The 12,527-nt window shown below is 37.6% G+C and overlaps 2 protein-coding genes across 11 annotated transcripts in view; one reads left to right on the top strand and one right to left on the bottom strand.

The window, feature by feature from the left end:
• Positions 1-6,979, bottom strand: part of ORC3 (origin recognition complex subunit 3) — a 62,120-nt gene extending 55,141 nt beyond the window's left edge. For 2 of the 4 annotated variants that reach the window (XM_043591910.1, XM_043591911.1), the window contains exons 1-2: positions 6,867-6,979; positions 3,026-3,080 (exon numbers count right to left, since the gene is read on the bottom strand). In XM_043591910.1, coding sequence (XP_043447845.1) covers positions 3,026-3,080; positions 6,867-6,890 — 79 coding nt within the window. In that variant the 5' untranslated portion in view covers positions 6,891-6,979. The remainder of the gene's footprint in view (positions 1-3,025; positions 3,081-6,866) is intronic. The other 2 variants (XM_043591913.1, XM_043591912.1) reach the window with 2 other exon arrangements.
• A 71-nt stretch (positions 6,980-7,050) lies between these two features.
• The window catches only part of RARS2 (arginyl-tRNA synthetase 2, mitochondrial), an 81,447-nt gene continuing 75,970 nt past the window's right edge, over positions 7,051-12,527 (top strand). For 6 of the 7 annotated variants that reach the window (XM_043591904.1, XM_043591901.1, XM_043591908.1 and 3 more), the window contains exon 1: positions 7,054-7,139. In XM_043591904.1, the coding sequence (XP_043447839.1) occupies positions 7,104-7,139 (36 nt within the window). In that variant the 5' untranslated portion in view covers positions 7,054-7,103. Of the gene's footprint in view, positions 7,140-12,527 lie in introns of all 7 variants that reach the window. The other variant, XM_043591902.1, reaches the window with a different exon arrangement.

Below are 12,527 nucleotides of genomic sequence, written 5' to 3'. Positions count from 1 at the left end.
GAGATTCTCTTTTATGTTAAGGAATTTTCCTTCTGTTCATAGCTCACTCAGAGTTCTTAGCAAATATTTTTTGAATTTATCAAAAGTCTTTAGAATATACTGAAGTCATTACATGGTAAAATGAGAGACAAGGTTATAGTATAAAAATGCAAACAAGAAAAGGCAAGGAAATACACTATTACTAAGAGACAAAGCAGAACAACAGGGTAGCTTTAGAACAGAAGTCATTTTACTTTGATAATGAGTAAATCCATATGAAATGTTAAAGTGGCAAATCAAGACAATAATTTTTAATGTGCTGAATAACATGGCATCGAAATACTTACAAAAACAGTTAGAAATTGGGAAACAGCAGCAGCAGGACAATTTAACCTGTTATTTCTCTCAGTCATTTATAGAACAGGAAGGTAAAAAATAAATCAGCATTGAGAAGACCTAAAGAATGTAAACTATTACTGTTGACAGGTTCCCACCTGCTCCTACGCACAATGCTCTACTTCAGTGTGAACTTCCAGTGTCAGTGTCAGTGCCCTCACAGGTTTCAGTCCCTCTCTCTCCCTTTCTCTCTCCTTGCCCTGTCGTTTTCTAGAATACACAGTCATCCACAGAATACAGAGGAGAGGAAGAGTTACCAGTCCTCTCTTAGGTACACATCCAAGTGTCTTCAAGTCAGTGGACAGATGGGGGACAAAATGTAGGGCATCTTCCTACTTCTTCAGGCAATCTGTTTCAAGAATTGAAGCCAGCGAAGGCAAGTGCTAAAATCTAGATATGTTTTCCTCATTCCTGCACCATCTGTCTTATAATCAGGGTCAATTCCTTTAAGATTCTCATATCGAAATACTATCTATTGGTTTCAGATCAGTAGAATGAAAAAAAAAAAAAAAAACTAAGCAAAGTTTAATTATACAATTATATATATTAGGTTTACTAATACTAAAAACTTTAAATCTTAATTATAGCTGAAATTCAACAGAAAAAGTTCTAAGCAAAAATTCACTTCATATGAGAGGCAGTACCAAGCAATGGTTAGACCAGGGGCTCTGGAATCAGACAGCTTAGGTTCAAATCTCAGCTCTGCCATTTATTAGCACTATCACTGAGAAAGTTCTTTCTATGTCTAAGTATCCTCATATATTTTCATGGAGATAATCATAGTACATTTCTCATAGTTTGCTGAGAGAATTGAAAGTAACACATATAGGGCCTAGAAAAATCTAGCATATAATAAAAACTCAATAAATGCTAGCAATTTTGTTAGTTATAATGACATTGCTGATGTTATCAGATGTCATTTTATCTTCTATTTTCTTCATAGATAATGGGAAACGACTTGAATTTTCTCTGAAAATGAACTATTTCGAGTTTAGCAATCTCCAATATTAAGGAAATGTGTTCATTAAGTCAACCACTTACGAATTAAAAAAAATTATAATGTAGCTTTTGTTTGTTCACTATTTCCAAGTCTATCACTGTCACTTTTTATTTTGGGGGTGGAACAAGGAATACAGCAGTTTCATGTTCTTTTGACACTAAGTTTAAGAGGGTATAGAACTTGAGATCACTGTTTATTCTGTTAATGAGAAACTAGGTTCTTATTATAAGTCATACCTACCCTCTGTCCCCGTCAATATGGACGATTATTTTATTATTTGCTCCTTGAGCACAGGTAAGAGTACCTAGCTTGTCTCAAACTAAAGGAGTAACTAACACCCTAAGGTTTGCATCATGTGATGACTTAGAAAAATCCTTTTCAATAAATATAAGTTATTTATTTTCTTAGTCAAACAGTGGTACAGTTGTTTTTTCTTTTTTAATTCAAAACAAGTACACAAATATGCTTAATTACACATAATTTTTCCATCAGAATTAATCTTTACAGTACTGAAGACTGAGTGTAAATAATTAGCCTGTGAGGAGCTTTAAAATATATATATATATCAATACCTAGGTAACATTCCCAGAGATTCTGATTCAATTGGTCTGAGATGGGGTCTGGGCATTAGTATCTTTAAAAAGTTTCCCAAGTTGAAATCTAAGTAAAGTCAATGGATTATACCAATGTTAAGTTTCCTGGTTATGATATTTTACCAGTTACCCAAAATGTTACCACTGGAGATTTACTGGGTAAAGGGCACAAGGAAATTCTCTATACTTTCTTGCAACTGCACAGGAATCTACAATTATATCCAAAAAAACCTTGAAACAATTTTTTTTTTTAAGTTCCCTGGGTGATTCCAACCTGCAGCCACAATTGAAAACCAGTACGATAAACACTTTCTGACATTAATATCATGATTTGTTTGAAAAAGTCAATTCTTCCTAACATGATCACCACACAGATACCTGGAGATAAATTAAGAAAGATAGTATTTTTTTAATCTGAATTTTATTGAGGAATAATTTACAATAATAAAACATGCCCATTTTAACAGTCTAGTATGTCCTAATAAAAGTATACACTCATATAACTGCTCCCTCAATCTAGAAAACATTTCCATCAGTCCAAAAAGTATTTCTGGCTCTTTTGCATTCAATTTCCTCTAACGTACCCCAGGAAATCACTGAGATTTTTAAGACAATCTCTCTTTTTTTTTTTAAATCCATCTGAGTTAGTCTCTTTTATTTTATTTTATAATTATATATAGATAAATAGATAGGTAACTTTTTTTTTTTTTTAAGTAAGCTCTATGCCCAATGTGGGATTTGAACTCACTACTCAGAGATCAAGAGTTGCATGCTCTATTGTCTGAGTCAGCCAGGCTCCCCTAAGACAATCTCTTTTGAAGAATGGGGACATATCCTTTGAAGGAAATTTACTTTCCAATTTGCCTTTGAAGGTCTATTGGAGTCCCTTTTAGATTGAAACCCTGGGAGGTACCTTATCCCTTTGACTATAACTGCTACATCAGGAAGGTAAGTAAAGTCCAACTTAAGACAAGAAAACTACTAAATTCAATTAGGGTTAGGATAGTTCAAAACTTAGGGGAGGAAAACTAGCCAATTCAATATTAAGACATCTTACCTACTGGCACAGAGATCTTTCTCTTCTTGAAGTTTGGCTTAAACACAAAACAACCCTATTAAAAAAAAAAGTAAAAAGGAAAAAAAGTATAAAGTCAAAGCAGCCAAGGAGCAGATAAATCTGATTAACCAAGTATTTTGTGGATAAGCAGAATTTTAAAAAAGTATTTCTTTAAAGTACTAAGAAATCATCTCTCTTCTATCTGAATTAGAACAGGAAAATTCTTGAACAACAAAGGGACTATCCATTTCTTTCTCCTCCTTCCCATGGGATGCTCATCTTTGATTTTGCTCTTAGAAACCTGATCTAAGAGACAAAATAAAAGCTGATGAAATTTAAACCCAAAAAGTTTCCATTTTTATAAAACTTAGAGAACATTAATAGCATACATTAAAATTAAGGTAAAAAACAGTGACGCTGTCTCATTTCAGAAGAAACATTTATTATTTAATTAAACTTCAAGGATCCATAACCTTGACAGGAAATAGATAATTTTGGCTATTGTTTCACCTTATACATCTTTCTTCATCTGATAAAACTCTTATTCATCTGGTCTGGGAAAACTTCCCTAGTTCTCTAGTTAGAATTATTCCTTTCCCTAAGAGCTCAGAATACTTGAATGCCTTTATTTTGCTTTGTTTTAAATCCCTTTCACTGTGTATCATATTTATGGTTCTGTCTCACCAAGGAGTTTATTGAATGCCTTCAGAGCACAGACTGCATTTAACTCCTAATTGTTTCCTCAGTATCTAGGGTAGTGTTAGCATATACATTAGGCAATCAATATATGGAATGAATGCTGGCCAAGTAATTTTCCTTGTAATTTCCTAGTTACATTTAGTATCATGTTATTACTTGACTAGTGATATACAGCCCCCAAGCTACTGGTTCTGCGTTTATTCTACCAATCTTAAAGCCACGCACCATGTAAGAGCTTCTTGAAGACTGCCATTTTTGTGGCGCCTGAGTGGCTTAGTTGGTTGAGCATTCTGCTCCTGATTTTGACTAGGTCATGATCTCATGGTTCCTGGGATCTAGCTTGGAATTCTTTCTCTTCCTGCCCACCCCCCACTCATACTCGCACTCTCTCAAACAAAATAAACTTAAGAAAAAAAAGACTGCCATTTTTATGGAAAATGAAAGACAAGATTAAAAAAATACACCTAGAAAAAATCCTCTCAGGATAGTGCTAAAGAGAGCTGTGCAAATATAAAGTGGCCATTTGGGTTACAGGATCCAAAATAAGAACAGTGCCTTTTTTTATTCTATTAAAAAAAAATTTTTTTTAATGTGTATTTATTTTTGAGAGAAACAGAGTGTGAGCAGGGGAGGTGCACAGAGAGAGGGAGACACAGAATCCAAAGCAGGCTCCAGGCTCTGAGCTGTCAGCACATAGACCGATGTGGGGTTCGATTCGAACTGTGAGATCATGACCTGAGCCTAAGTCGGACCACTTAACCGACTGGGGCACCCAGGTGCTCCAAGAACTGTGCTTAACACTCTTATATCTGCAACTACTGAAATACACATATTTATAAAAATCATGTAGTACCACAACAACCTTGTCATTGCCTCCTTTCTACATCCAACTGCAATTCAATAAAAGAAAAAGAACTATGAAGGAGTGAGATATGACAAGTGCCTGGAATGGATCCTAATGTATGGCAGCGGTAGTAATATGGTTAACGGCTTTGAACTGCTGAACAAGTAAGTGATGGTATTTGAGACACAAGTCATCTAGGAGGAGAGCTAACAGGTAGAAAATGTAACAAGGAAAGAGAAGTTTACATAGGTTTAAAAAAAAAAAAAAGCTAGCAGTTACACGAGCTCCTAAAATAGTCCCTAAGATTCTTATTTATGCAAAGTCCCTTTCATAATCATCTCAATACAAGCATTTCTGTAATAATGCAGTAAATGCTTTCCTGAAAAAGAAAAAAAACCTCGCAATTCTGCAAGATATACAAAAATAAGAGGTTTATGCAATGTAAAGGATTAGGGTGCAAACCATGCAAAACCTATGGAAATATATAACCAGGGCATAACAAAAACAGTACCAATCCTAATAAAAAATACTAGTGTAAGAGAACTTCAAATACCTCCATTTTGACCTCAAACATTCTAATTGATTAAGTGCTTCTTTCCAGCTCATCTCTTAACTCCGGCAAAACATCCTGTGGGCACAACATCCCTTAATGGGAACCAAAACTAACACCTTAAGCAGTAAGGACTGGCCTGAGCCAGCAACACTCCATCCATGATTGATTCCAAGACATCTATCAATCTGATCTTTACTGCCCACCTGTGCGAACCCACTGACCTTTGTCCCACATTTTCCTTATATAAACCTGGAAGCATTTTTAGCACTTTGGACACAGTCTTTGAGACTCTAGTCTGTCTTCTCACTGTTGGCTTCACTGAGATAAATTTCCTTGTTTCACTCCCACTCGTTTCTCTGACTTTGGTTTTGTCAGCAGCGAGTGCCAGAACGTGGTCTGTTTGAGACCCCTAGAGCCAGCTGGTCTTGCACTCCAGCACCCTGACTACACTAGTACAGTTAAAGCTCTACTGGCATTTGCACCAGGCATCACAGTCAATCTTCTGTAAACTTAAACTCTGAAGTTAAGGGCTTAAAGTTCCCCTTTGATATAGTCTCAAAAGGCACTCCTTCTCATAATTCTAGCTTCATTTTAATCAAAATTAAAAATAAGACCCATGGTAAAGCCTTCTAATCTACTGTTTTAACATAGGGAGAAATGTATTTGCAGTGTTTGCACCTACATTCTCGACTTTATCACAGCTTAACTTCAGGGGCTTCTGGGTGAACTCATTACTAAAGGTCTTATTTACTTGGGTATAGAACAGTGCTGTACAACAGGATTTTTAGTAATGAAGGAGAAATATCATGTCTCTGCACTAAAATGGGAGTCACCACCACATGTGGTTACTGAACACTTGAAATGTGGCTAGTGAGACTGAAGAAATGTATTTCTAATTTTATTTAATTTTACTTTATTCTAATTAAAACTGAAATAGCCACTGGCTATTGTGGCTACTGGCTATTACATTAGACAACAGAACTCTAGGGTTTATCTTCTTACCAACCACATTATCATGTCTTCTTGCAATCCCTGACCATTGAGGCAGCCCATTCGAGGTCTATATGATCTCCTCTGACACACATACACACCTACACTACTTTTTTATTCTCATTTTTCATAACGCTACCTCCTGATTATACTGATTTTTCCATTCCTTAAATAGATCACTTTATTTCTATCTTCTGGGCCAAAGAACATGTCATTCTCTTTGCTGTTAAGTCTCCCTGCCCCCAATCCTTTGCCTAACTTCTACTTATTTTTCAGGGCTCAGCTAAAATGTCACTTTCTCCAAAAGGCCTTCTCTGACCCTGGGCAATTTGCTAACTTATCACAATTTGTTATCATCAGTTTATCTGTGTTTAATATTTTTCCTGAGTGAAGGCATTGAGTCTATTTTGTTTACACTCTATCTCGGTACCTAACGGAGTGCTTGGCGCGTAACAAATATTTCTGAGAAAGAAAAAAAGTAAAGAAGACTGGGGCACATCCTCGGGGAATTCGACCTCCACAAACCAAAGCTTACAAAATCCTCCCAGCCACAATACTAAGGCAGATCGGTGTTTTCGCTGCCCAAGCAAAGTTGACCTCAACTGCACTTGGAGCAGGGACGCCTCAGCTCAGCCTGCCACTCCCTCCGCTCCAGCCGGTACATCGAAGTCTACGTAACCTCTGCTATATGCCTTCTTCAAATGGGAATGCAGCGACCGCTGTGTCTAGTGGGCGTCCGCCCCCCCCCCCCGTACCTTGGACACCGAAGAAGTGGCCATGGTCCCACCGGCCCGCGGGATTCCAGCAGCACTCGGGATTTCCCGCGCTCCCTCGCGGCGGCAGGGCAGAGGTTAGTGGCCGGCCACGCGGCTTCTTGATTGGCTGGCAGAATCCTCCAGGGCGGGCTTCCGGCGCGCGTAGGCGGGGCGTGCAGAGAAGGGAGGGGCGAGGATCCGGGCCAGGCAGCTGGGGCGTGCTTCTTGGAGGTGGCCATGGCGTGTGGCTTCCGCAGGTCCATCGCCCGTCAGGTACGGACCCGAATATTGGTAGAAGGAGGGCCCTAGCGGAACCCCCACCCCGCAGCCCCTTCACCGCTGCGGGTCATCCCTCAGAGAGAGGGTGGATTCCACGGATACCCAGTTTCTGCCGTCTTCTCTTTCCTCTCTGGAACTGCTCGAGCTGCGGAGGCCAACCCGGTTCAGGGTCGGCCATGCAGCCCAAATAGGTTTCTCAGGGTGAAAAGTAAACCTTGGAAAGCACAAATTGCTTCCCTCACTCCATTCTACCCCACAGCCTTGTATGCTTTACCCGAGTGGAAAGTCACTGGGCCGTGATTAGACCTTTTAGAAATTAGTGTTGCTTACACTTAGTGAAATGGATAATGCATCTGAATTTTTATTCGAAAGGATCTAATTTAAAAACTGATCATTTGTCTTGCAGCCACTTTGGCCGCTTGTCCTAGCGTTACTTTTGGTAACTCCAAAGATAACGTGAGATGCTGTTTTTGATTCGGAGTCCTATATGTGAACACCTCTGTAATAAGGAATAAAACACTTATTAAATTTCACCAAAAATAATTTTTAAAACTCATCGTCCCGTTTTGGAATTTTGCAGCGCAACTTCCTATTGTCTTGACAAATCCATTTCCTTTTTATTCATGGACGTAATAGTGGACGTATTTTGCCTGATACGTAATTTCCCTTAGTTCATTTTTATAGTATTTCTGGACTTTTGTGGGAAAATTCCTTTGCCTTGCCTTCATACTTGTAAATGTACTGCCCTGTCCAATGCTGGTTTCTCAGACACCACCTATCCTTCTGATAGGACAAATCTGGGTTTATGACTTACTGACTGGGATAAGAAAGAACACCTCAGCAGAGTTTTTGTTAGTGCCTGGGAAGGAAAGCAGCATCAGATTTTTCTTGAGAATTTGAAGTATGGTTTAAGGCTGGTCTTTCAGTGGCAGAGGGTGAGAGGGCGAAGGAGTGGAGGAGATAGATGCTTGATTAGGATTGGACACTGATTTAACAATTTTAAGATTGATAGAAGGAAAGGAGTTCAAGGAGTCTTAGGGCATAAACTATTGGTGCTTTCTCCTGAAGAATTGATCGTTTTTTTTTTTCAAGAAGTTCCTGTAATTAATAACCAAGCTATTTGGGCAAGAGTCTCCTAGAATAGTAAAAAGTTATGCTAATGAAGACAAAGAAATAATAAAGTCATTCTAATGTAGACAGTAGCCTATATTCAGGGTAGGTAGTTTTGGACCTCAGTGGCCAAGTTGTGTTTGGGGGTGGGTGGAGAGGGGGTGGGGCTATAAGATGATTTCCGTTCTCAGTGGTCAAAGTAGTGCCATGACCAGAAACCTTTTGTGTTTAGTTTTGCAAAGGCTGTATTCTTCCTTGTAAAGAAGGTAAGTTGGAGAAGCAGAAATTGATACGTATTGAATGTGTATTTGTGCTAATTACTTTGTGTTCACATTCAAGCCCCATGATGACCCTATGACATAGGGGTATTAACCATATACAGTTGAGCAAACAGATACAGAGAGATTAAAAACCTACCCATAGCCAGTCCACATAGTTAATAAATTGAAGAGTTGGTTTTTGAACAGAGATCTAATTTCAAAATCAGCCCTTTACTATATATACTGTGATAGTTCTTTTATGAAGGCAAGAAGCACAATCTGATCATTAAACAGAATCTCATAGATTCGTATGGCAGCATAAACTAAGCAAATACATATTTCTTCAAATATGGAGTCATTGAAGGATGATCTGAAGGATTAAATAAAAATATGTGCAATACATATCTTTATGAATGAGGGTCCTTTGACAGTTTAGGAATGAAGGAATGTATTACAGGAAATGGCACGTTCATTCAGCAAATTTTGATTAATGAATCTACATTTTTCTAAGCACTATCATCATTCCCAAGGCTGAAAGTGCATAGAATATGATTTCTGCCCTGGCATGGCTCCAGACTAATTTGGTGAAACACATGTATAACAGCTAATTGTAGTCTGTAACCAGTGTATTAAAAGCATGTGTGAAGTGCTAAGGGAATATGGAGAAGACAGCTTCCAAATGTCTGGGAATGCTTTGTGGAAAAGTAATGTTGGGGCTCAGTCCTGAAAGGAGGATGGGTAGGAGTGTACCAAGTCAATAGGGTGAGAACTTGGAGAGTGGTAGGAAATTCCAAGAAGATCATGTGTGTAGACAACAGACACATGGAGAGCATGGTATATTCTTGGAACTACAAGATTTGCATATGACTGAAATTTAGAGTATGCCTCTTACGGCCTCACTTCAGCAAGTCCTTTGGACTCTGCCTTCAAAATAATATCTTGAATCCACCCACTCTTATATCCCTATTGCCCTTCCCTTCCCAAATCAAGCTACTTACAACAACATTCTGATAGGTCTGTTTCCACACTTGCTGTCCCTCAAATCCATCCTCCTTATACCAAGAAAAGTGACTTCTCAAATGTAAATAAAATCACATCACTTACCTAATTAAAACTGTGTTGCTTAAACTCTACCGGAATCATAACATCTTTCTTTCCAACCTCAGTTCATACCACTCTATTCTTCCTTTCTATAGGATTCTATCCACACAGTTTGTTTTTCTAACGAAGCAAGGCCTTTCCATTACCATTACGTAGATTATTCCCTGTGCCTAAAGGAAATGATTTTATTGTGCAAGATCAGAGTTTCACAAAACCATACTTACCTTATAAAGTGTATGCATTCTTTTCTATACTGCATTTTTCAGAAAGTCCTGCTTGGGATTGATTCCCAACCGACAACCTATAGTTTGAAAAGTGTGTCCTCCAGTTGCTCTCTGTCTCAGACCCTTGTTTGCTTCCATCATAACACTTGCAAGAGTTAATAATTACTTCATTAGCTAATTAATTATTCTTAGGGAATTAGTCGTTTTACTTGTTTTGGTGTATGCTTTCTCTATAAGCTTCATGAAGACAGCATGTTTGATTCACTATTTCCCCTAGCACCAACAAAGTGCCTAAAACAGAAGATGTTTAATAAATATTTAAAGAGTAAGTAGCTGTTGGTGATGTAATATAAGGTTTGCAGCTTCACCAAATGAGTTCATAATTTCAAAGCTGTGAGATAACATGGTAAAACTGGAAAGGATTAAAATTGTAGTCCTTCCATTTGTGTGACTGACTTACTCTTGGCAGGTTAATTAACCTATAAAATGATGGTATTCCAAGTTTACAGGATTGTTGCAAAGATTAATGATGATGAAGACAATAATAACTGCCATTTGTGAAATATCTCACATGTACCATGCAGTGTTTTTGCTGAACTTTATGGGGCTGTTGATACCATCTAAGGACATAAATGTTAACGGAAGGTGTATAGTGTCAAGAACTGTGAAGGGTTTGGGATTTTACCCTATTTTACCACAGTTCATTGATGGTGGCAGAAAACATGAGATCCCTTGGTGAAAAAAGGATTTTATTACTCACAGCAATAGTAGTGGTCAGAGTATCAACATTTGCTTGTATCGGTTCCCCAGACACCTCTTCTTCCACAGAGCAATGTGAGGAAGGTCAGATGATACCTGCACAGGTAGTGTGCCGTGTTACATAGGAGAGGAGCCCCGAGACTTTTAGAATGGGCAGTAGGCATGTTCCCCTTTGCTCTGCAGTGGGGCACTCTGTGTTACAGATCTGTTTGCTGTACATGCATCTTTGAAAAGATTTTATGCCATGTTTACAAGACACACAGAAACTTAGAAGTCCTATAGAGATTTTGTCTCCCATCACTTAGGACTGTGGTATTCACACAAAGTGTACAGTACTTGATATTGTGATATTTTAATCTTTTCAATCATCCTATTTGTATCATCTCCATTTTATAGAGGAGGACACTGAAACTCTGGAAGATAAAAGAATAAAGTTACAGAGCAGTGAAATTGTAGAGTTGAACTACAAACCCAGCTTTTTGACTGAAAGCTCTGATTCTTTATATTCTATAAAATAGCCTGTGTAAAATTGTCAGTACTATATCTGTCTCAGAAACATAATGGCAGAGTATAGATTTGTTTCCCTTTCTCTTTTCACTTAGGTTTTGACGTTAAGTTTAGAATAAATCCAGCTGGTTCATTTTAATTTTTTTTTTTTTACTTTTAATTCTGAATGTCAAAATTAAAGAAAAGTTATGATAATAGTGCAAAAAACTCCATATACTCTTTATCCAGATTCACCAGTTATTAACATTTTGCTGAATGACTGAATTGTCTAGATGTGTATTTCTCTCCTAACACGTACTTCTAACGGGCCTGCCAGCGTTCCATTCTGCTTAAAACTACAAGTTATTCAAGAGCTGTGCTAAATTTCTTTCATTATAGATAGTCGGTAATAACTTGCCTTCCCAATCTTTTGGGAAGTTCTCTTCTGTACCCTGAAGTTTCAGTTGTTACCAGGTTTGCTGCCAGTTTGAGTCAGTTAATCCAGACCTGTACCTGAAGAAAGTCTACAAATATGGGCATGCTTGTGCATTGGCTCTTGCTGGCAAATGTACATACCTGGCCTGGTTATATTTGAGAGTCAGAAGTAAGGAATAACCAGGGGTAATTGAAACAGTTTAAGTAATTTAAGATCTGGAAGAGTGATTGATAACATTTTAAGAATTTTGAGACTCGTGGCCTATAGACTATTACATGGATAAAAATGCAGAGCTAATTTTCCTAAATATCAGTTCTGCTACCTGTATGACTGCTAAAGCATAAGGATCTCTTTTTCATTAGCAAAATTGGAGTTTTTATGAAATTATCAGAGATTTCAATCTTGAATCTGGTAAGTTTAATTTCTAATTGAATTTAGAATCTGTCTAGAACCAGAATGATAGGAATTTTTTTTTTTTTTTTTTTTTTTTTTTGGCTTTGTGTTCAGTACTTGGGTACTGGGGGTAGGAATCGTGTGTGTCTGAGGGAAAAGGAATGGTTGAGAACCGCCCACAAGCTCCTTAATTAATGTGCTTTCTCATACTGGATACCCTTGTAGTCAAAGATTATATTAAAATCTCTGATGCTATATTGCCAAATCAAAGACTTAGAATTGTACCTGGTACATTGTTGGCACTCGATACATATTGGCCATTATTATATTACACGTTAGAATCTGATCTTAAGTTCCCAAGCCAGATCTGGCATATGTGGATTTTCACTTTTGTACTCTCTTAAATGTTCCCTGCTTTCAACCTCAGGTTTTCTCCTTATTCATTTGGGTTATTTAGTTTACTTCTCAAGGAATGTGTTTAATATTTTGTGGATTTTATTTCTCTGTTAAAATTTTGAGCTTTATTGTTGTGGTCTTATTATCCTCCTTGAGTAATTTTTAGTATATTTTATTCTGTAGAAGTTTTTTCTTTCATCATCCTGAGGTCTCAAGT

This window comes from Prionailurus bengalensis, chromosome B2 (assembly GCF_016509475.1).
Source record: "Prionailurus bengalensis isolate Pbe53 chromosome B2, Fcat_Pben_1.1_paternal_pri, whole genome shotgun sequence".
NCBI lineage: Eukaryota > Metazoa > Chordata > Mammalia > Carnivora > Felidae > Prionailurus > Prionailurus bengalensis.
Note: the sequence above shows the minus strand (reverse complement) of the source record. Positions and strands in the feature narration are given on the sequence as shown.